The sequence below is a fragment of the Lithobates pipiens genome, unplaced genomic scaffold (assembly GCF_037356315.1).
Source record: "Lithobates pipiens isolate NorthernLeopardFrog02 unplaced genomic scaffold, aLitPip1_a1.2 Scaffold_3, whole genome shotgun sequence".
NCBI classification, from domain to species: Eukaryota; Metazoa; Chordata; class Amphibia; order Anura; family Ranidae; genus Lithobates; species Lithobates pipiens.
In genome coordinates, this window is record NW_027507790.1 from 150,453,307 (window position 1) to 150,478,818 (window position 25,512).

A 25,512-nucleotide genomic window follows, 5' to 3' on the forward strand; every position below is an offset into this window, starting at 1 on the left:
TCTCCTTCTTTGCACTGTGGTCAGCATCCAGTGTTTTGTGGGTGCAGCACATGCGAATTGAGGAAACTAGACTTTTGTAAATATCAAAATGTTAATTATCTCCCATTTACATGTCAAGTCCTGCATAATTGAGAAATGCAGTGTGATATATTAATAGAACCATCCAACAAGGACGGCAACATAGAAATTTAAGGCAGATGGTATTATGCCAAAACAGGTCAAGATAACCTTAAAAGTGGTAACCACAATGAGATTTAGATAGTGAACAGAAGTGTATTTTTAAATTGTTTTAGTTTGCCCATTGTGAGACGCTGATTGACAAAAGCTGTTGAATTCTCGAACATACTAGTGTAGCAGCATTCTTTATCACAAAGGTACAGAGAGGTACAATGAGTCAGTTAGGGATCCCCTGGAATAGTGATGGCCGAACGGTTCGCCCGGCGGTCGTTTCGCGGCGAATTTCCGACTTTCGCCGTCCGCGGGTTCGAACGCCTTTTTCCGTCGTTCGCCCCGGCGGACTTACGTGTTTAATGTATACAAGAACTTTAACCTTTCGTGACACGTTTATCATGTGTTACAGGACAACCAATTGAGACATGACAGCTCATGGACACTTGGACATTCCCCCTAACCTATAAATACACCCGATCCGGTGGCCATTTTACATTCTTTCTTCTGTCACTGTAGGGAAAGGATCCTGTGTGGAGTAGGGACAGAGAAAACGCTAGCTATTTGGTACACAAAAGTTCTTTTCAGGACTGGTATAGGTGTTAGGTCAGCAGCCTGAGTTTCTTTTGTCAGTTTAGATAAAGGGACAGAGCGCTGTATGCTGCTATTTTAGGGACAGCTCAGCCAGATTAGTCTTTCTTCATCATCATCATCATCATCATCATTAGCTGTTACTATCAGGTCCACAAAAGAGCTGTTCCAGCTAATCGTTCCAGCCTACTCTTTTTTGCCAATTTGTATAGGGACAGGCAGGAAGCAGTGTGTCAGGCAGTGAGGATAATTTTAAAGACTTGCTGTTACTATTAGTTCCACAAAGGTTCTTTTCAGGACTGGTATCAGTGGTACGGTAATAGGCTTGTACACGTATAATATTCTTTCTTCCAAATATAGAAAGAATATTATACTTGACTGCTGCCCTTCTGCTGCAGTCTGCTAATCATTCACAACTCACTTGTTCCACAAAGCTCTTTATCAGGACTGGTAACTTGGTCTGTCTAGGGTGCTACGGTACATAGGCTTGGGTGCGGTACAGTCTGCTGTTCTGTAAGGACCGCTATCGGTCCACAATACATAGGGTTGCCGTGCACTACTGCTGACCGCTGCCCTATACTGCAGCAGTCCTTCAGCGGTATAGGGACTGACGCACAGTCTGCTAAACACTAATACACAACCTGCTTGGTCCACAAAAGTTCTTATAAGGACTGGTAACTTGGTATAGGGTGCTACGGTACATAGGCCTGAGTGCAGTACAGTCTGCTGTTCTGTAAGGACCGCTATCGGTCCACAATACATAGGGTTGCCGTGCACTACTGCTGACCGCTGCCCTATACTGCAGCAGTCCTTCATTGGTATAGGGACTGACGTACAGTCTGCTAATCACTAACACACAACCTGCTTGGTCCACAAAAGTTCTTATAAGGACTGGTAACTTGGTATAGGGTGCTACGGTACATAGGCCTGAGTGCGTTACAGTCTGCTGTTCTGTAAGGACCGCTATCGGTCCACAATACATAGGGTTGCCGTGCACTACTGCTGACCGCTGCCCTATACTGCAGCAGTCCTTCATTGGTATAGGGACTGACGTACAGTCTGCTAATCACTAACACACAACCTGCTTGGTCCACAAAAGTTCTTATAAGGACTGGTAACTTGGTATAGGGTGCTACGGTACATAGGCCTGAGTGCGTTACAGTCTGCTGTTCTGTAAGGACCGCTATCGGTCCACAATACATAGGGTTGCCGTGCACTACTGCTGACCGCTGCCCTATACTGCAGCAGTCCTTCAGCGGTATAGGGACTGACGTACAGTCTGCTAAACACTAATACACAACCTGCTTGGTCCACAAAAGTTCTTATAAGGACTGGTAACTTGGTATAGGGTGCTACGGTACATAGGCTTGAGTGCGGTACAGTCTGCTGTTCTGTAAGGACCACTATCGGTCCACAATAGATAGGGTTGACGTGCACCACTGCTGACCGCTCACCTATACTGCAGCAGTCCTTCAGCGGTATAGGGACTGACGTACAGTCTGCTAATCACTAACACACAACCTGCTTGTTCCACAAAAGTTCTTATAAGGACTGGTAACTTGGTATAGGGTGCTACGGTACATAGGCCTGAGTGCGTTACAGTCTGCTGTTCTGTAAGGACCGCTATCGGTCCACAATACATAGGGTTGCCGTGCACTACTGCTGACCGCTGCCCTATACTGCAGCAGTCCTTCATTGGTATAGGGACTGACGTACAGTCTGCTAATCACTAACACACAACCTGCTTGGTCCACAAAAGTTCTTATAAGGACTGGTAACTTGGTATAGGGTGCTACGGTACATAGGCCTGAGTGCAGTACAGTCTGCTGTTCTGTAAGGACCGCTATCGGTCCACAATACATAGGGTTGCCGTGCACTACTGCTGACCGCTGCCCTATACTGCAGCAGTCCTTCATTGGTATAGGGACTGACGTACAGTCTGCTAATCACTAACACACAACCTGCTTGGTCCACAAAAGTTCTTATAAGGACTGGTAACTTGGTATAGGGTGCTACGGTACATAGGCCTGAGTGCAGTACAGTCTGCTGTTCTGTAAGGACCGCTATCGGTCCACAATACATAGGGTTGCCGTGCACTACTGCTGACCGCTGCCCTATACTGCAGCAGTCCTTCATTGGTATAGGGACTGACGTACAGTCTGCTAATCACTAACACACAACCTGCTTGGTCCACAAAAGTTCTTATAAGGACTGGTAACTTGGTATAGGGTGCTACGGTACATAGGCCTGAGTGCAGTACAGTCTGCTGTTCTGTAAGGACCGCTATCGGTCCACAATACATAGGGTTGCCGTGCACTACTGCTGACCGCTGCCCTATACTGCAGCAGTCCTTCATTGGTATAGGGACTGACGTACAGTCTGCTAATCACTAACACACAACCTGCTTGGTCCACAAAAGTTCTTATAAGGACTGGTAACTTGGTATAGGGTGCTACGGTACATAGGCCTGAGTGCGTTACAGTCTGCTGTTCTGTAAGGACCGCTATCGGTCCACAATACATAGGGTTGCCGTGCACTACTGCTGACCGCTGCCCTATACTGCAGCAGTCCTTCATTGGTATAGGGACTGACGTACAGTCTGCTAATCACTAACACACAACCTGCTTGGTCCACAAAAGTTCTTATAAGGACTGGTAACTTGGTATAGGGTGCTACGGTACATAGGCCTGAGTGCGTTACAGTCTGCTGTTCTGTAAGGACCGCTATCGGTCCACAATACATAGGGTTGCCGTGCACTACTGCTGACCGCTGCCCTATACTGCAGCAGTCCTTCATTGGTATAGGGACTGACGTACAGTCTGCTAATCACTAACACACAACCTGCTTGGTCCACAAAAGTTCTTATAAGGACTGGTAACTTGGTATAGGGTGCTACGGTACATAGGCCTGAGTGCGTTACAGTCTGCTGTTCTGTAAGGACCGCTATCGGTCCACAATAGATAGGGTTGACGTGCACCACTGCTGACCGCTCACCTATACTGCAGCAGTCCTTCAGCGGTATAGGGACTGACGTACAGTCTGCTAATCACTAACACACAACCTGCTTGTTCCACAAAAGTTCTTATAAGGACTGGTAACTTGGTATAGGGTGCTACGGTACATAGGCCTGAGTGCAGTACAGTCTGCTGTTCTGTAAGGACCGCTATCGGTCCACAATACATAGGGTTGCCGTGCACTACTGCTGACCGCTGCCCTATACTGCAGCAGTCCTTCAGCGGTATAGGGACTGACGTACAGTCTGCTAAACACTAATACACAACCTGCTTGGTCCACAAAAGTTCTTATAAGGACTGGTAACTTGGTATAGGGTGCTACGGTACATAGGCCTGAGTGCGTTACAGTCTGCTGTTCTGTAAGGACCGCTATCGGTCCACAATACATAGGGTTGCCGTGCACTACTGCTGACCGCTGCCCTATACTGCAGCAGTCCTTCATTGGTATAGGGACTGACGTACAGTCTGCTAATCACTAACACACAACCTGCTTGGTCCACAAAAGTTCTTATAAGGACTGGTAACTTGGTATAGGGTGCTACGGTACATAGGCCTGAGTGCGTTACAGTCTGCTGTTCTGTAAGGACCGCTATCGGTCCACAATACATAGGGTTGCCGTGCACTACTGCTGACCGCTGCCCTATACTGCAGCAGTCCTTCATTGGTATAGGGACTGACGTACAGTCTGCTAATCACTAACACACAACCTGCTTGGTCCACAAAAGTTCTTATAAGGACTGGTAACTTGGTATAGGGTGCTACGGTACATAGGCCTGAGTGCGTTACAGTCTGCTGTTCTGTAAGGACCGCTATCGGTCCACAATAGATAGGGTTGACGTGCACCACTGCTGACCGCTCACCTATACTGCAGCAGTCCTTCAGCGGTATAGGGACTGACGTACAGTCTGCTAATCACTAACACACAACCTGCTTGTTCCACAAAAGTTCTTATAAGGACTGGTAACTTGGTATAGGGTGCTACGGTACATAGGCCTGAGTGCAGTACAGTCTGCTGTTCTGTAAGGACCGCTATCGGTCCACAATACATAGGGTTGCCGTGCACTACTGCTGACCGCTGCCCTATACTGCAGCAGTCCTTCAGCGGTATAGGGACTGACGTACAGTCTGCTAAACACTAATACACAACCTGCTTGGTCCACAAAAGTTCTTATAAGGACTGGTAACTTGGTATAGGGTGCTACGGTACATAGGCCTGAGTGCGTTACAGTCTGCTGTTCTGTAAGGACCGCTATCGGTCCACAATACATAGGGTTGCCGTGCACTACTGCTGACCGCTGCCCTATACTGCAGCAGTCCTTCATTGGTATAGGGACTGACGTACAGTCTGCTAATCACTAACACACAACCTGCTTGGTCCACAAAAGTTCTTATAAGGACTGGTAACTTGGTATAGGGTGCTACGGTACATAGGCCTGAGTGCGTTACAGTCTGCTGTTCTGTAAGGACCGCTATCGGTCCACAATACATAGGGTTGCCGTGCACTACTGCTGACCGCTGCCCTATACTGCAGCAGTCCTTCATTGGTATAGGGACTGACGTACAGTCTGCTAATCACTAACACACAACCTGCTTGGTCCACAAAAGTTCTTATAAGGACTGGTAACTTGGTATAGGGTGCTACGGTACATAGGCCTGAGTGCGTTACAGTCTGCTGTTCTGTAAGGACCGCTATCGGTCCACAATAGATAGGGTTGACGTGCACCACTGCTGACCGCTCACCTATACTGCAGCAGTCCTTCAGCGGTATAGGGACTGACGTACAGTCTGCTAATCACTAACACACAACCTGCTTGTTCCACAAAAGTTCTTATAAGGACTGGTAACTTGGTATAGGGTGCTACGGTACATAGGCCTGAGTGCGTTACAGTCTGCTGTTCTGTAAGGACCGCTATCGGTCCACAATAGATAGGGTTGACGTGCACCACTGCTGACCGCTCACCTATACTGCAGCAGTCCTTCAGCGGTATAGGGACTGACGTACAGTCTGCTAATCACTAACACACAACCTGCTTGTTCCACAAAAGTTCTTATAAGGACTGGTAACTTGGTATAGGGTGCTACGGTACATAGGCCTGAGTGCAGTACAGTCTGCTGTTCTGTAAGGACCGCTATCGGTCCACAATACATAGGGTTGCCGTGCACTACTGCTGACCGCTGCCCTATACTGCAGCAGTCCTTCATTGGTATAGGGACTGACGTACAGTCTGCTAATCACTAACACACAACCTGCTTGGTCCACAAAAGTTCTTATAAGGACTGGTAACTTGGTATAGGGTGCTACGGTACATAGGCCTGAGTGCGTTACAGTCTGCTGTTCTGTAAGGACCGCTATCGGTCCACAATACATAGGGTTGCCGTGCACTACTGCTGACCGCTGCCCTATACTGCAGCAGTCCTTCAGCGGTATAGGGACTGACGTACAGTCTGCTAAACACTAATACACAACCTGCTTGGTCCACAAAAGTTCTTATAAGGACTGGTAACTTGGTATAGGGTGCTACGGTACATAGGCTTGAGTGCGGTACAGTCTGCTGTTCTGTAAGGACCGCTATCGGTCCACAATACATAGGGTTGCCGTGCACTACTGCTGACCGCTGCCCTATACTGCAGCAGTCCTTCATTGGTATAGGGACTGACGTACAGTCTGCTAATCACTAACACACAACCTGCTTGGTCCACAAAAGTTCTTATAAGGACTGGTAACTTGGTATAGGGTGCTACGGTACATAGGCTTGAGTGCGGTACAGTCTGCTGTTCTGTAAGGACCGCTATAGGTCCACAATAGATAGGGTTGACGTGCACCACTGCTGACCGCTCACCTATACTGCAGCAGTCCTTCAGCGGTATAGGGACTAAGAGTTTTGTCACAGGGTCATTTAAAAAATGACATGCAGAGGAAGAGGCAGGCCCTTCCGCAGGGGTGGTAGGGGTAGGGCAGGAGCAACAGGCTTGAGCCAAAGTGGGAAGTTGCAGAAGGTGCGTTCAATTACTTTAAAGGATGCACCAGACTTGGTTGAGTGGCTCGCTCAGCCTTACTCTTCTGCACCCTCCTCATCCTCTCGATCTGCACCCTCTTCTTCACTCTCTGCTATGTGCACCCCCAAAGACACTACCACCAACAACACGACCACCACCACCACCACCACATACCTTCCGCTTGAGTCACTGGAATTATTTTCCGATCCATATCAAGAGGACATTTCTGATGCGCAGCCACTCTTGGTATTGGATCAGGAAGAGGAGGTAGCAACAAGCGCTACTCAGCAGTCTGACGCCAGTACCCAGATCAGCCCAAGGAGGAGGTTGGTCCCCGGTGTTGCTGCCTACTCTACTTATAGCGGTGGGGAAGGTGACGTTGATGATGACGTGTCTAGTGATGTCACGTGGGTGCCCACAAGAGAGGAAGAGGAGGGGAGTTCAGAGGGAGATATGGACCAGCAGATAGGGAGGAGAAGCAGCAATGACTTACATTGCACAGCAGGGACAAAGCAGACTGCAAATGTATCAGGAGCGAGTCATCGACCATGTACGGTCACATCTGGCGCTCCCAGGACACCGGCACATGGCTCCGCAGTGTGGGCTTTTTTTAACGTGTCCGCTGCTGACAATAGCGTTGCCATCTGCAATCTTTGCAGTCAACGCGTTAGTCGCGGTAAGCCCAATACTCACCTAGGGACGACCGCCTTAAGAAGGCACATGAGCAGCCATCACCGAGCCCAGTGGGAGCAACGGAACACACAAAGCCACACTGCAGGCTCTCACCGTCCAGCCTCGTCTTCTACTTCTCCTTCTCCTCTCTCCTCACAATTGTCCTCCACTCCACCTTCCATCACGCCAAGCTCACATTTTTCTGCAAAAAGGCAGGCTTCCGTGGGCCTAATGTTTGAGCGTAAAAAAATGATGACGCCGGATAACCCTCTTGCCCAACGGTTGGCGGCTGGCTTGTCAGAACTCATAGCCCGCCAACTACTGCCATATAAACTGGTGGACTCGGAGGCCTTTCGCAAATTTGTGGCCATTGGAACACCACAATGGAAGGTCCCAGGAAGGAAGTATTTCTCAGAGAAGGGCATCCCAGAGCTATATGGCCATGTTCAGCGGCAAGTGAATGTATCTCTGGCACACAGTGTCGGTGCCAAGATACATCTGACCACAGACACGTGGTCTAGCAAACACGGGCAGGGAAGGTATATCAGTTTTACTGCCCACTGGGTGAACCTTCTGACGGCCGTCAAGCATGTAACCCGTGGCACCCGTGTAGATTTGGTTTTACCGCCACGGATTGCATGCAGGCCTGACTCTTCTTCTCCTCCTCCTACTCCATCCTCCTCCCTCTCCTCCTCAGCTGCCTCCTCCTTTTCCGCTGCTAGCGTCTCTTCCACTGCACCGCCCAAGCTCCCCAGAACCTATTCCACATGCCAGGTGAGACGTTGCCATGCCGTGCTGCGTCTGTTGTGCCTGGAAGCAAAGAGCCACACTGGCCCGGCACTCCTTTCAGCTTTGCGTTCACAGGCAGATGAGTGGCTAACACCGCTCAATTTGACAGTTGGTAAAGTGGTGTGTGACAACGGTGCCAATCTGCTTAGCGCATTGAAACAGGGCAAAATCACGCACGTGCCGTGCATGGCACACGTCTTAAACTTGGTCGTGCAGCGATTCCTTGTCAAATACCCTGGGGTCCAGGACATCTTGCGGCAGGCAAGGAAAATCTCGGCCCATTTCAGAAGATCTTACACGGCCATGGCTCGCCTTGCTGACATTCAGCGGCGACACCATCTGCCGGTCAGACGTCTTATTTGCGATTGCCCGACGCGATGGAACTCAACCTTCTATATGCTTGATAGGCTGCTCCAGCAGAAACGTGCAGTTAACGTCTACCTGTATGAACTCTGCGAAAGAAACGGTTCTGGGGAGCTGGGTTTTTTTTCACCGCGCCAGTGGCTGCTCATGCGCGACACATGCAGACTTCTGCGGCCATTTGAGGAGATCACCAAACTGGTCAGTCGCAGCCATGGCGCCATCAGTGACATGGTACCTTATGCCTTCTTTCTGGAGCGTGCATTGCGTCGTGTCATTGATCAGGCTGTGGAGGAGCAGGAGCGGGAAGATGAGGAAGTCGCAATGCTGGATGAATTCCCAGGGGGGGCTACTCTATCTGAGACAAGTCAACAACAGGAGTCTGATGAGGAGTCAGAGGAGGATGGTGCCGGGGCGGATGAGCAGGAGCAAGAAGAGCATGCTTTAAACCTTTCTGGGATCCCTGTTGTGCGAGGATGGGGAGAGGAGAATGAAGAGGACGACATTATCCTGGATGATGAGCAGGAGCCAGGCCACCACACCGCTTCCACTTTAGTGCAAATGGGGGCCTTCATGCTCCAGTGTTTTAATAGGGACCCCCGTATAAAAAGCATGAGGGTCAAGGACCAGTACTGGGTGGCAACGTACTTAGACCCCCGGTACAAACACAAAATGGCGGAAATGTTACCGCCGTCGCAGAGGGCTGTCAGAATGCAGCACTTCCAGGCCTTGCTTCGAGAAATGCTGCATTCTGCTTTTGCGTGCGCTGGCAGAGGAGCAATTCCCACTCCCAGAGAAGGATTTGCGGGTACCAATCCAACAGCGCCTGCAAGAAGAGGCCGGTTTGAAGATGTGTTGGTGACTTCGGATATGAGGTCATTCTTTCAGCCGACCCATCGACAGGTGTCATCCGGATCCAGCATCAGGGAACGCCTAGACCGTCAGGTGTCCGACTACATTGGGTTAACGGCCGATGTGGACGCTCTGAGGAGTGATGAACCCCTAGACTACTGGGTGGGCAGGCTTGACCTCTGGCCAGAGCTTGCCCAATTTGCAATCGAACTGTTGGCTTGCCCCTCATCCAGTGTCCTGTCCGAAAGGACGTTCAGCGCAGCAGGGGGGATTGTGACCGATAAGCGTACTCGCCTAGCTCACCACAGTGTTAACTACCTCACATTTCTAAAAATGAATGAGGCATGGATCTCGGAGGAATTCAACACATGTGATCAGTAGACCATGTATATGTCTATAAACAATTTTTGGAATCAAGCACACAGACCTTCTTAATTCATTTGGCTCACTTCCCTGACCCAAAAAAGCACACCGTACTATATGCCCCTACCCTCCTCTTTGAAGAGGTTGAGCGGTGTCATATTTCTACTGGGGCTGCTTATTATGAGGGGTTCCCACCATCCCTGTGCTGTGCTGACTTCCTCCTGGGTGTTCTTATTATGAGGGGATCACACCATCCCTGTGCTGTGCTGACTTCCTCCTGGGGGTTCTTATTATGAGGGGATCACACCATCCCTGTGCTGTGCTGACTTCCTCCTGGGGCTGCTTACGGTGCTGCTGTCAGCGCTGTATGTCACGGAGCTGCTGTCAGCGCTGTATGTCACGGAGCTGCTGTCAGCGCTGTATGTCACGGAGCTGCTGTCAGCGCTGTATGTCACGGAGCTGCTGTCAGCGCTGTATGTCACGGAGCTGCTGTCAGCGCTGTATGTCACGGAGCTGCTGTCAGCGCTGTATGTCACGGAGCTGCTGTCAGCGCTGTATGTCACGGAGCTGCTGTCAGCGCTGTATGTCACGGAGCTGCTGTCAGCGCTGTATGTCACGGAGCTGCTGTCAGCGCTGTATGTCACGGAGCTGCTGTCAGCGCTGTATGTCACGGTGCTGCTGTCAGCGCTGTATGTCACGGAGCTGCTGTCAGCGCTGTATGTCACGGAGCTGCTGTCAGTGCTGTATGTCACGGAGCTGCTGTCAGCGCTGTATGTCACGGAGCTGCTGTCAGCGCTGTATGTCACGGAGCTGCTGTCAGCGCTGTATGTCACGGTGCTGCTGTCAGCGCTGTATGTCACGGAGCTGCTGTCAGCGCTGTATGTCACGGAGCTGCTGTCAGCGCTGTATGTCACGGAGCTGCTGTCAGCGCTGTATGTCACGGAGCTGCTGTCAGCGCTGTATGTCACGGAGCTGCTGTCAGCGCTGTATGTCACGGAGCTGCTGTCAGCGCTGTATGTCACGGAGCTGCTGTCAGCGCTGTATGTCACGGTGCTGATGTCAGTGCTCTGTATTACGGTGCTGCTGTCAGTGCTCTGTATCTCCTGCACCCTCTTGTTTGCCTACCCTGGTCCCTGACCTTCCCTCTCCTCCATTGCCTTCATTAGCTCCATAGTCCTGAATTGTCAGAACAATTTCCCAAATAAAAAAAAAATGCTTGTAGTTATCGATCCCAAATTCACCTCATACATGTATTATGCTATTGTCCAGGTGGTGGGACTACGTGCTACCCCCTAATAATTACCCCGTGGCCGCAAATTCGACCTAAAGGTTTGCGAAATTCGCCTCCCATTGAAGTCAATGGAGCCCGCGGCGAACGGTCGTTTTCGCGAACGTTTGTGCCCGTTCGCGTTTCGCGTTCGCGAAACGTCCCGTCGGAAGTTCGTCCATCACTACCCTGGAAGACCCATTATTGCTGGTGGGGGATCCGTAACTGAAAAAATTACATTGATGATGTACAGTGATACGATTTTACAAGTATTTGTGCTTCTTTTTTTCTTATATGAGGGACATCACATATCTTCTGGAGATGATGGATAACATTGGGGTCTCCCAAAAGTCATTGCTAGTCACACTGGAAATAAGGGCATCCTATTCCTCCATTACCCACCAAATGGATTTAGGGGGATAGAAAAAGTTGTGACTCATTTTAGAACATACATTTATTTTCAATGATAAGAAATAATGGCAGGCCCAGAGGACAGTTATGGGCACAAAATATGCACCGGCATATGCCAATTTATACAATTGGCAAGTGAGAATATCAGCTCTGTGGGGGACACCTTGCCAGTGTACCTGACCAAAATTCTCAGTAGGTGCAGGTACGTCAATGATGTGTTCTTCCTTTGACTGGTGACAAAGGAAGAACAGAAAAATGTGTGGGCTTGTTGGGTCAAAAGGCTTTAGATTTATCAGCACATGTAATACTAGAATAGTTAGATCTTTAGATTTAACCTTTAAATTGGGAAATAATTGCTTATTAGAACCCAATTGGTTAGGAAACCAACTTCAACAAGTAATCTGCTGCATGTGAAAAGCTTCCACCCTAAATCTTTAGTAAATAATACTCCAGTGGGGCAGTATTTAAAAGCCTGAAAAAATTGCACTCACCTAGTGGATTTTGAAAAGAAAAAGAAAATAAGCGAACAATTTGAGAAGGATGTTCCTGAAAATGGGATATAAGAGACAGTGGCTTAGCAGAGAATATTAGAGGGACAAAAATGAACATGGCAACTTGCAGCATTGGACAACAAATAAAGTGATAGCACATGATTGTCCATTCAGTACACTTGGCATACTGGGATCCACTGCTTAATGATGAGTTGGTGAAAATGAATGCTGAAATATTTCCGAATATTTCATACAACAGAACTAAATCTATGTGGGACACTTTGGTACCCTTAAAAAAAACAGGGAGAGATACAACCGAAGTGCTGGTGTCACTAAATATGGCAACTCTGACTACTATAAGTTTATAAATGAGAGGAATACATTAACTCTATCTACAGGTTGTTAAATGTTTGGGGCTTAACCAGTGATGCTCAAGGTGTGGTGTATATTTTGTACACACTTTGTGCTTGAACATGGTGGTAGGGTTGATTGTTTAAGTATGTGAGTTATTGAAAAAATTGACTCCCGCAAAGGTAACCATGAAAAGAGACACCTACAAAAGGAGTGAAAGGTGAATATGTGATCTTCAGGCAACATGCCCCCAGGTTTTAATGATAATTTGAATTTTAGTTGTTTTTTTGTAGATATCTTGATAGAAATTTCTGGTTCTTGTTTGTATACATGCTATGTCCTCCTAGGGACTGCTCATAAACTAGCATGGAAGTTAGTATGTTTTGCTTTTTTGAACAGCAGGTGCCCTGTGACCAGGTCAAATGGATAGGTCTTGATAGACATTGAGATTGTGTCCATATAAACATTAACAACTGTGTTTTTTATATCTATGTGACCTGATCTGATTGTTGCCCAAATGCCAGCATTAAACTATGTCACTGAATCCCAATATGCTTACCTTATTATGATATGGGTTTTGAATTACAAGTAGAGGGTTAGTATTTTTTATTTCCCCATATGTGGCACTCTGTGATAAAGTGTCATCAATAAGCCTAGGAAGACATTGAGACCTTGTTGATATGCTGGTGGTTTGATTTATCAAAGCATGGTGACCCAGCCTACTCAATGCCAAATGGTAGTATTATACTGTGCTGGTAGACTGTAATATTCTCATTTTATCATGGCATGTTGTTTGATAACAAGTTGGAATTCTATTATTGTTGCAGCTTTGTTTTTATCAACTTTGATTATGTTTTTTTTTTTATTTGCGTGTTCTAAAATCCTAAAATCCTGTTGTGAAAACATGTGGCCTGCTCGAGCCCTTCAAAATAGTTTCTTGGTCTCCATGGTAACCGGGGGTTTGGCCCAGGATGTCTCCCATATGTTCTGATGTCATAGGTCGCAGCGGTGCAACATATATAGGGAGGGTAGAAAGGCATGGGGTCGGAGGTAGGCATTCCATGAGGCTGTGTGGATGCCAATTACTTTGCGCTTATATAAGAGGTGATTGGAAACATCCAGGAGCTACCTCTAACAAGCCCAGGAAGGGCTGGTAAAACTGATCACTTCAGCTAACTAACTGTGCACCCATGAAAGGCTTTATTGCTTACATGGACACTCTATATATACACATGGAGACACACTTTTGGTAATATAGTTTGATGGGGTGACCTAAAAAAATATTTGAAACCATAGCAGACTGTGTTGTTATTTTTGAGTGGGAAATGTTCTCTATTTTAAATTTGCAGACAGTCTTCCTTTGCAAAAATGGTACCTATATGGGTTAGTAAATATTATGATTTGTATGATGGCGATGAAACTAGATTATGGTACGCTTGGAGCATAGCACTCAATTATGTGTAGCTGACTTAATGTGTGTACTACATCTGTGGAGTGACATTGTTTAAACATTATCTACAATGAGACTGTTGTAGTGGACTGGATATGGCCCATATGATGTAGTTTGGAAACTGATCTACATGCTGTTCTATGCACAGAGAAAAGTTACCCATCATGCATGACTTTTATATCTATCTAGCTATCTGTAAATCTGTAAAAATACAAAATACTGTATATGTACTGCTTTGACATCAGTAAAATATGTAAGCCTTATATTTTAGTTTTACAAATATTTTTACAGAATTGCAAGTGACTCTGCAAATTTAGTGTTTTTCAGAACACGCTGTACGTTTATATACATACAGGCTTTTAACTGGACATTAATATATATTTCCCAGCATGCTTTGTAGGAAAAGTTGCAATAAAAACTAGGTTATCATCCAGATGTAAGATGTTTAATGTTTATCTATACAGGTACCTTTAATTCCAGTTATTGAACTACCTCTCATAGATATGGGGGCAGGAGGTCCAAATCCCCCCCAGATCATCTGACAGCCACCTGGCCTCCAAAGCATTGCAGCTGCTCCTGATGCCTGTCAGACATCAGAGACAGGCAGAAGGAGAGATCTAAGGCAGTTACAGCAAGGCAGGCTCTCTTTAGTGCCTCCTTGGCTCTGGTCATAGGACACAGCTGAGGGAGGACTTCTCCTTGCTCTGATTTGCCTGCCCGGGTAGGTGAATTATGGAGGGTGGAGATCTGTACTGGGGGCTGTACCAGGAGAGAACTCTACTGGGGAGAGCTCTACTGGAGGTGATTTATATTGGGGGAAAGGAGAAGATCTGACCTGGAGGAAAACCTGTACTGGGGGGAGATCTGTATTGGGGGATTTTAGCTTGAAGTGAGAGGTAACTTTTTGTTGTAGTTGGTTTACTGGTCCCTGCACTCAATACATTATTTACCCCCAACCCCTGCACTTTGTTTGTTAAAGTATCCCTGCCCCTTCATTCTGTGCATTACACAAAATCTTGCCCTGCACATTTCCTAAAATTCATTATTCTTCACTGCAGTGATCTACAATATCCACATTTTCACCTGAAAAGTGAAAAACCAGAAACTTTTTTTACAGACAGATGTAGACTGACAATGCAATGTTGCTTAGGCTAGATCATCTCTGAATATCAGTCTGCTTCTTATTTCTACACAAATAGAAAAATGGGGAAATTTAAATGTAAAATAAACATGGATTTAAGAACTATTTGCAAAAATGTAATCTTTAAAATTGAAAGTAATATATAGTTTATTTTGTGGGTCAGCATCACAGAAAGATGAGTGCGGATGGTAGATGCGTCTGGCAGAGGCTTTTATTATGGCTACGACTAGGAGCAATGAAAGAAAGCCAATTAGGAGGGAGTTTCAATAGTCCAGATGGCTCATAATTAATGCCTGAATGAACATTTGCTAGATTATTTTAAGGTAAAGCAGCCCTGAATTTTGTCATTTGAGGGACTGACCCAGGGACACCTTTAGATAAAACCAGATTGTTACCTTAAACATAGTATGAGTAGTGCAGCATAACCTTTTTATTAACTTTTTTTTTTCAGGCACAACAGTAGCTCAAAATGAGCTTTCTCTGATAACATGGTACAAAAAGAAATGGTTTGCAGAAACTAATGGCAACCTGTCAAAAACAGGTTCTTTTCAACTTAGGTGCTGCACTAGCTGCTATAGGTTAATGCAGACAAGCATTCTTTAAAGGCCAATTCACTCTGCATTGTTTTAAACACATGTGTTTGAATGCAGCATATTATTGTGTGTTAAAGCGGTTGTATACCTCACTTGCACATTTTTACCTACATGTAAGCATATAATGAGACTTACCTGTAGGTAAAATTAATATTTCCCAAACCTGTACGGTTTAGGAGATAATCACCTTGCATGCAGCTGCATGAAGGTCCGGTGGACGCTGCCAGAAAATCAGAGCTCCTTGCCGGAAAGAGGACTCCTGCGCGCATGTGGGGGAATGTCAGCATCATGGCCCTGGCCACTCACAGCGCTGGAGCTGCGAACCCGGAAGAATCACCTAGGTAACATGTGACATTTCATATTGCTCTAGTATGCGTTGTATTCTAGCGCGTTATGCTTTGCCTTACAGTTCTTTTTGTTTTTTTTACTAGGGCATACAACCACTACGATAGCCTATTAATTTTTTTGTGGTGTACTGTAGTTGTGCATGGGAATGCCTTTGTAAATAACTAGCACCACAACACACTGCACTGCAGAGTGTGCATTATAGCACCGCACAGTAAAAACATGCTATTTACCAAATGTAACCAGAATAGAAAGATTTGGTTGGGCCCTATTGTCTATATTGTAATAAATGTCTGGGAACCTATGTTAGGATTGATACAGTTGTGTCACATAGGGCAGGCCATAAATGGCTGGATGTGGCTCTTGTACCATAACAGCCTTTTTCAACCAGGATGCCTTGAGGTTTCTTCAGGGTGCTTTGACAAAATGCCTAAAAATTGCCCAAAAATTGTATACAAGCCAGCGGGTGGCTCAAGCTTGGCTTTCAGTTACACAAAGCCTCAGGTTTTCATTGTGCACCATTATGACCATCTAGCTGCCGGCACCCTAACAACCAATGACCTCATCATTTGATAAGGAGGTTGTCGGTGGTCTGCACAGCATCCTTGTTTAATTCTCCCCTGCCCCTCTCCATCAGCACTGGGATCACATTAGCTGCGTGATGGAGAAAAAGTGAGGAAGATGAGAAACATTGGAATACTAGTCAGAACCAGTGTGCAAAAGTGTTTGATTTGGAAGAATAGAACACCTCTAACGTTGGGTGTCCTACGTGTTTGGATGTTGATGCATTATGTAAAACTATTAGAATAACTTTTTACATTTTACAATGGGGTGCCTCGAGGCTGTCCATAATTTTAAAGGGTGCCTTGAGATTGTCCATAATTTTAGAGGGTGTCTTGACTGAAAAAAGGTTGAGAAATACTGCTATAACATGTTCCATCCTGGCCACTGATATCTGTCCACCAGGAAGTCAGTGGAAGCCAGTGTACTTACTGAATGTTATTAGACAATATCTAGAACAGCCTGTATTAGCTTAAAATATTGTGCCCGTTTTTATGATCATTTTAGTGCAGTAAGGGGACAGTTTTTGGGTTCCCCATCAGTTTAATATAGACTAACTAGCTCTGTCAGTGAGATAAGAGGCACCAGTTTCTTAGTTATATATATATATATATATATATATATATATATATATATATATATATATATACAGAGCAATGAAATTATGTTTTTATTTTTTTGTTTTTATGGAGAGGGAATGATTAGTACCTGTTGTCTAATTCGTATTTCTTCATGTGTTGGGGAATTTTGCGACCTTGGTGACCAGAGGGAGAGAAAGGAAACCTCTACAGTGGGGATATATTTGCAATAAAGACTTTACAGAGGTTCTAACCCATCCCTACTTTGTCTAAATCTAAGAAAAGTTTGGAGGCTCTCTTTAAACTGACTGTCAATATTGAAGAGAGGACCAATCCGCTCTAAAGCAAATAGTGGGAAGTAAAAAAAAAGTTTTAAATACCTATCATATGGTATAACATTTTTGAAGCTCAGCACTGCTTTCTTATAAAAGTTTTCTTTGAATTAAACAAAAAATACAAAGAAAAAATGCTTAGCTAGAAATATAAAACATTTATAAGCTGGTTCATTTTCCAAAGATGACACAGGTTTAAGCGGCTGCTGCGAGCTTTGTTAAGGGACTAAGTAACAAAGAGCGGTAATATTATACAGCATTGGTGGCATTCAAGGCAAGCATTCACTAGCACTCTTTTCAGACATCCTGATAAATAGATGCCTGAGGAAATGACATGAACTCTCTAGAAAGCTTCCATCTGATTGTACCATATGGCCAACAGAGGTATCATCTTCACCCACTCCTTTGATTGTTTTCCCCTTACAAATTGCATTTTGTGTTGGTGAACAAGGTTCTGCGTTCTTTGCCGAAACACGATCTGGCTATGATTTCAATATGAAAGTGTAACATCTTAGCATTTCACAGACTTGATGCAAAGAACTGACTTTGCTAAATGGTTTGAGGGTATGGCTGAAACACTAGGGAGATGAACTATTAGCAAGCTGTTTTATCTCTACTTGAACATTATAATTCCCTACTATTTATCACCCTGTTTTACAAATTACTGCAAGGATGATATCTGATGACATTGAGTAATCCTGAATAATCCACTAGCATGTACTGCCTAATAGGTCATTTTCATTACTTCTCACATCTCTACCTACAACAGGCATATAAGAACTTATTCATCAAAACTTCACCTGTGACAGGCACATAGGAGCTTATTCATAAAATCTGGAGAAAATAGATTTTGATAAATTTAATTTACTGCCCATAGCAACAAATTTTGATGAATTTTTACCCAACATGAACAGAGAAAACTGATTGGTTGCCACATGCAACACATCTAGGTTTAGCCTTATTTTTCTTCAGTTTTGATTTATCATCAGCATTAATCTGCTTATTGACATGCAATGTAAGCTTTGCATTAATTTTAACAGGTCATAACTGATGATGTGATGATTTGACAATGAACAATCAATCACAGCCAGTGATAAGTGACAATGAACCATCAGAACCCATTTTTAATCCTTGAATATCTTTACAGTAGAATGTTCATGCCTCCAAAATAAATATTTCAGTTTTCGGTAGATTCAGGAAAGTAATGCCCCGTACACACGATCGGATTTTCTGACAACAAATGTCAGATGTGAGCTTGTTGGCTGAAAGTCCGCCCGTGTGTATATGCTCCATTGAACATTTGTTGGCAGACTTTCCCCCAACAAATGTTAGCTAGCAGGTTCTTAAATTTTCCGGCAACAAAACTTTGTTGTGGGAATTTCCGATCGTGTGTACACAAGTCCGACGCACAAAAATTCATTTCACTCAGAATCAAGCAGAAGGAGCCGCACTGGCTATTGAATTTCCTTTTTCTCGGCTCATCATACGTCACCACGTTCCCACGTTCATAATTGTTGGCCAACATTTGTGTGACCGTGTGTATGCAAGACAAGTTGGAGCTAACAACCTCCAAACAAAATTCCATGGTTTTGTTGTCGGAAAGTCCGATTGTGTGTACGGGACATTAGACTGACTTTGGTATCATATGTTTCGCAGGGTCCCTGGTAGTTAGCTCTCCCCCTTAAGAATAATGGCAGACCCTTACCTAACTTGGTGCATGCACTGTGATCATAATGGAAACATTTACAAAGAATGTCAGAACTATGCAGATATAAAAGCTGACAGACTTCTGGGTAGGCCTTTGCAGGGAAAAAAACTATTATACAGCCTAAGGGTCAGTGAAGACTTCTGCAGTCACAAATTTCCCATTTACACTTCTGTCTGGAGGAATAATTGGTTTAATTGCTGCTCACCTGTTGCAAAACCAGCTTAGGTAAAGCAGCCTGGTAGACATATGTTGCAATTATGTTTTCCTCAATAATTTATTTTTCTGATCCTTTTTTGCATCTGTTCTGCGGTTTTTATATACATACAGTAAAAGTAAAACAGTAAAAGTATCATTAAAACTAAAAAAGATATGATGTAACAAATTAAGCATATAAATTAAAGCATTTCAATTTGTCAATAAAAATAAGTGTTGCCATGGCTGACATCCTGAAATGCAATTAACCCATCTGTTATGTGGCTCCTCTTTTTTTAAAACGTTTATGAGTCTGTGACACAGAACAAAAATGCAGATCAGGAAAGTCAGAAAAATGGAAAAAAAAATGCTATCCGCATACTCAGATGTCACCAATGAAGTCAGTATAACAGCTACACAACTAGCATTTGCAAAATGCAGCAGTCAAGTAGTTCTGCACTGTACATGAGCACACATGGGAGTGGAATCAAAGTTGAGTGCCAGATCATGGGAGAATAAGGAACAAGGCAATTATGCCTTTATATTAGTGTCCCTAGACCAGTGGTCTCCAAACTTACAAGGTTTTATACATCCAGAGCTAGGGACAGTGCATTATCTTCAATGTCAACCAACTGAGAATTCAGGAATGAATTCATCATCCTCGTAATTGGTTGCTAGGACTGCTAGCATCTTAGCAACCAATGACGTGGTTGCCCCAGTATTCACAGAAGGACAAAACTTACTGCTGTAAGTTCAGAGTTCAAATCAGAGTTCCCCAATTACTGAGGTAATGGAAGACTCTGATGGGCGACGTGATGTGGTAGGGGACTTTGATGAGGGCCCTCATGTAAAAGGGGCACTGATGGGGATCCTGACGTAAAGGAGGACTCTGATGAGTGGACTCAGTCTATTATAAAACTTTTTTTGCCTGTAAATATTTGCACATTTTTACAACATGGCCCTTGTACTAGGGGTGCACCAAATGGTTTTTTTGGTGCCGAAACCAATACCGAAAATGAAAAATACACTAGGCCGAAAACCGAAACCAATACCGAAACAGCACCGATACCGAAACATATTTAAAAAAATATATTTTTATACAAAGATGGTCAGAGACCGGAGACATGGTACAGGAGATGCTCAGAGACTGGGGACATGGTACAAGAGATGGTCAGAGACTGGGGACATGGTACAAGAGATGGTCAGAGACTGGAGACATGGTACAGGAGATGGTCAGAGACTGGGGACATGGTACAAGAGATGGTCAGAGACTGGGGACATGGTACAAGAGATGGTCAGAGACTGGAGACATGGTACAGGAGATGGTCAGAGACTGGAAACATGGTACAAGAGATGGTCAGAGACTGGGGACATGGTACAAGAGATGGTCAGAGACTGGGGACATGGTACAGGAGATGGTCAGAGACTGGGGACATGGTACAGGAGGTGGTCAGAGACAGGGGACATGGTACAGGAGATGGTCAGAGACAGGGGACACGGTACAGGAGATGGTCAGAGACAGGGGACACGGTACAGGAGATGGTCAGAGACAGAGGACACGGTACAGGAGATGGTCAGAGACAGAGGACACGGTACAGGAGATGATCAGAGACTGTGGATATGGTACAGAAGATGGTCAGACTGGGGATATGGTACAGGAGATGGTCAGAGACTGGGGACGTGGTACAGGAGATGGTCAGAGACAGAGGACGTGGTACAGGAGGTGTCCCCCATTGCAGCCAGCATCCCCCATTGCAGGCCAGCGTCCCCCATTGCAGGCCAGCATCCCCCATTGCAGGCCAGTGTGCCTGTGCCCCATTGCAGCCAGTGTGCCCCATTGCAGCCAGTGTGCCTGTGCCCCATTGCAGCCAGTGTGTCCCATTGCAGCCAGTGTGCCTGTGCCCCATTGCAGCCAGTGTGTCCCATTGCAGCCAGTGCCCCATTTTGCAGCCAGAGTGTCCGATTGCAGCCAGCCTGTGAGGGGAAGAGAGGAGAGGCGCCTCTGCCGCCTGTTTGATCACAGCGCCGGGAACATCACAGCTTTCATTTCAATAGCTGTGAGTTCCCGGCCGCGCCGTCACACACAGCCCCTCCCCCTTGTCCGGGCACTTTGATAGACAGATCATCCATCCAATCCTGCGGATGATCTATCTATCAAAGTGCCCAGACAAGGGGGAGGGGCTATTGAAATGAAAGCTGTGATGTTCCCGGTGCTGTGATTAAACAGGCGGCGGAGGCGGCTCTCCTGCGCTATACACTCACAATGATGGGCGGCACCAGGGGCGGGGGGGGAGCCCCCCACACAGGCCACGCCCCATTTATGGCTCCATTGTTGGCCATTTTTCTCTTTCGGCAAATTGCCGAAAAGGGCATTTTCGGCCGATATGTTTCGGCAGCCGAAATTTTGGTGCATCCCTACCTTGTACTGAAAAGTTTGGAGACCCCTGCCCTAGTTTAAAGGAGCATTGGCGTCTTACTATGGTAAGTGGCTACCAAATGGGGCTTAAGGATACCTAAATCCCCATTTGGGCAGCACAGTGGTGTAGTGGTTAGCACTTTCACCTGGCAGCAATAGGGTTGCCACGACACTCTGCCTGGAGTTTGCATGTTCACCCTGTGCCTGCGTGGGTTTCCTCCGGGTACTCTGGTTTCCTCCCACACTCCAAAGACATGTTGGTAGGTTAATTAGATCTCCTCGAAAAAAAATTGGCCAATTATGTGTAGGTTGTATGTGTATGTGTTTGTAAGTGCGTCGGGACCCCATGGAGTAAAAGTACCGCGCTATACTGCAGATGGACACCGGCGGCAAAAAGTGCCCTGAGGCGATTCAGTTTGCATAGGTAGTGCTATACAAGTCCATCATTCATTCATTAAACCCTATTCTTCTCTGTAACTGTAACTCTAAACTTAACCCACTAAGCCTAAAGGATCTTAACAAATGAACCTTATGCATCGTCCGAACTAACAGGTTGGTCCTTGCTTTAATCGGCAGATACTTTGATGCTGATTCATACCGTCTTGGTTCAGATTCCCCTGCAGTCATTGTCAAGCATTAACAATTTCCCACCAGTTTCTGTGCTAACAGATACAAACATATGTACAGACCCTCAACCTCAAGCATGAGATTTGCATTAGTTTTGCAGGGTTTTTGGTCTGACTCTGGCAAAATTGCTTGAAAAAAGCCAGGCAGTTGTTTAGATAAAAGTGTAAAGACCCTTTAAGCATTGAGTAGAATTGGTAATAACTGTGAGTCCCATTGCTGGTCTGATTAATCATTCTCTCAGTTACCTGATCATCACCCAACTCTCCAAATGTCTTATATGGCCATGTGTATAAAACTTTGTAAACTACATTATTTATCTTTTTTAACAGGTGGGAGACCAAAGATAAAGGGAGCCTAACTGAAGAGGAAAAGAATGTGTTGAAAGATCTAAAAGATTTGATTTTAAATAGGAAAAAATCTTCCACACGGTGATAGCGTTGTTCGTCTAACAAAAATCACTTTACCATCAAGCTTTGTCCATAATGAAAATGTCAGCTCAAAGCAGAGCTTTCACAAGTCGGAGATACCTTGCAAAATAAACAAGAAATCTGCCTATGAAGCAAGCATACTATGTCAGAAATACCTGTTTATTACTTAAATCTTACCATCATATTACCTACACACACATTCATTTAGTAGGATATTTCCAACAAATAATACAACAAAAGTATGGTCAGATTTACCATTAGATCCAGAAGGCTTATAAGTGGCAAAGGAAACTTTTTCTTGTGAAGAATGTAAGCCATACAATTTTTGTTCTTATCTTTAGTAGAAATACAGTAATCTTTCATAAATTCATTAATGCTAAGAAACAATAATCGAAATCCGTTTAAGGCCAGTAAATGTTCTTTGCAAAAGAGATGATCCAAGCAGAGGGGTATGGATGCTAAAAGTTGTGCATCTACGGGTTTCACTAATGGAAATCCAGCTGGGAAGAGCAGGTTACAGTATATAAAAAGTTTAACCTTCAAACCCACTTATACCAGAATCAGGAATTTGTCCAAAAGTCACATTTCCTGATCATACAATCTTAGAACAAGATATCACATAGTGGAAAGGATATTTGCTATTTCTGCTGAAATAATTTTTTCGTAAACATCTACTACCCCATTTTAAGCTTGCTGTTGGTGATAGTCAAAAGATCCAGAGGAAGTATGCCACCAGAGATTATGTGATCTTCCATGCTCTGCTATATATGCCTGAAAATGTGAAAGCTGTCTCTAAAAAAATATCTGACCAACTGGTCCTTCTTAACAAATTGTACTGGTTTGAATGTAAATTACTCTACAAAAATAAACTAAATATTGCATTATCCTGCAAAAAAAATGTTTTCTTTTACATTTGCAAATTGCATTATATTATGTAAAAAAGGTAACTAATAACTTTGCTTTTCTTATTCTCTTTCTCTTTGTAATTGTGTTTTTTTTTTAATAAACATCTATTGTTTATGTCAGACAAAGATGATCAAGGCAGCAGAGGAACAAATATTAAAAGTACACATACAGAACCAGAATGCTTATCTAAAGATACTGATAGTCATGAGTCTGTGACACGGCTTCAGTAGCCAGTGTACATATGTTGAATCCTCAATGTCCCAGTTGTACAATATTTCCGTTAACCCTTCATAAACCAGTCTCCAGAGTATGGCCTAATACACACTGCTGGTTTTTATTTCGTTCAACTCAGCGGGCTGAACAAAAAAAAACTGGTAGCTCAGGAGGAGCCCCTGTACTAACCATGCAATGTTAGTACAGCGACCTCCCCTGCTGTTCTATTGTGTTCTGACAGGGGCTATTGGCTGAGAGCATTGATTGTGAGCCAGTAAGCAGACTTTTTTGTTCACGTTCCTTTTGACAGAATCCAGCCAAATGGCTGACTTCTGTTGGACCAGCTACAGTACATAAAACCTGAATGTCGTCCGGTTTCTATTGGACCAGGCGATGCCGCCCGACATTCAGCCCTTGTGTTCAGGGCTTATGTGTGTTAACCAATCAGTGACCTGTCTCCAGGATATGTTTATCCTTACTTCCATTAGATTGTCTATTTGAGGGATCAGAATTCTAAAAAATTATAGTATTGTTCAGCTTCACTAAGATAAAATGAAGAAAGATGATTTTAACTGGGTGTCCTAGGTTACAGATAATAAATACTCTCACAGTTTGCTATTACACAAAATTTGCTAGAAGGTATAAGCCAGAAGTTTATGGTGAGGAGGGCCTAATGCAACAAAAAGGCCTTCCAATGATCCAGTGAGTAGCACAATAGAGCCTTCTTAGAAAATTAGTTATTAACATTTCTCATTAGTTGACACATGTCAAACATAAAAAGATTATTCCTCATTTCAGGATGGTGGGCAGAGCCATGCACATTATTCCTTAATGCCCCATTGTTAACTGCTTTAAAAGACACTAGTACATAGCACATAGTGTATATGGCATTCCAGAGTGGTTCTCATGTGCTGTCCCCCCACCCCCTCTTGATGTAGTATGAATACAGAGCTGTATTATTTACTGTATGTGTGTTTTTTAATCATTATTATATGGGGATTCATATTTGTATTGCTTTTCTGGCATTATGGTGAAAATTCATTTTATGAGTCCCAATACGGTAAACATTTTCTTATTTTGGTCCTTGGATTAAAAAGTTTACAATTCCCCTGTATAGAACCATTTTTTCGGAATAGCAATGCCATTGTGTATAATTGAGTGCTTTCTCGACATCATATAGTATACATGCTCAACAAACAAATGTTAAAATGTGATAATTCTGTGACACAAGTATCTCATAGAGACTATTGAAACCAACATACCAATTGGAAGAAAGAAAAGTAGATTTTCTGCCCATTCCAACTAATGAATATCAATGTTTAGAGCAGACTAAACTACAACAGAAACCCAAACAGTTGTAATGGGTAGCAGCCCAATTTTATCTAGCTTGATAAAACCCTTTATTTTCCTATACATGCAATTTGTAAGATAATGTACATATTTTGACCTTTGTCATTAACATATTGCGGCTGCAAATTCAGAGTTACCAATTCAAAAATGTCAACAAAAATATAACAACTAGGGAGAAAATCAGAAGTAAAGTATCTAGGCTTGTAGGTAATGTTACTGAAACATTCAGCACCTATTCTGCCAAATTATAGGAAAATGAAGTGCAACTAAGCATATAATTTAGATTACTAAGTGGCGTACCATTGATTTATTACTGCATAGCGAGTGTCATTTTTAAAGTGATATT

At 44.4% G+C, this 25,512-nt stretch overlaps 1 protein-coding gene across 2 annotated transcripts in view; it reads left to right on the top strand.

Annotated features, from left to right (window-relative positions):
• KIAA0825 (KIAA0825 ortholog) overlaps window positions 1-23,581 on the top strand; it is a 760,685-nt gene extending 737,104 nt beyond the window's left edge. For both annotated transcript variants that reach the window (XM_077462388.1, XM_077462390.1), the window contains one exon: window positions 22,599-23,581. In XM_077462388.1, the coding sequence (XP_077318514.1) occupies window positions 22,599-22,701 (103 nt within the window). In that variant the 3' untranslated portion in view covers window positions 22,702-23,581. The remainder of the gene's footprint in view (window positions 1-22,598) is intronic.
• The last annotated feature ends 1,931 nt before the right edge of the window (window positions 23,582-25,512 follow it).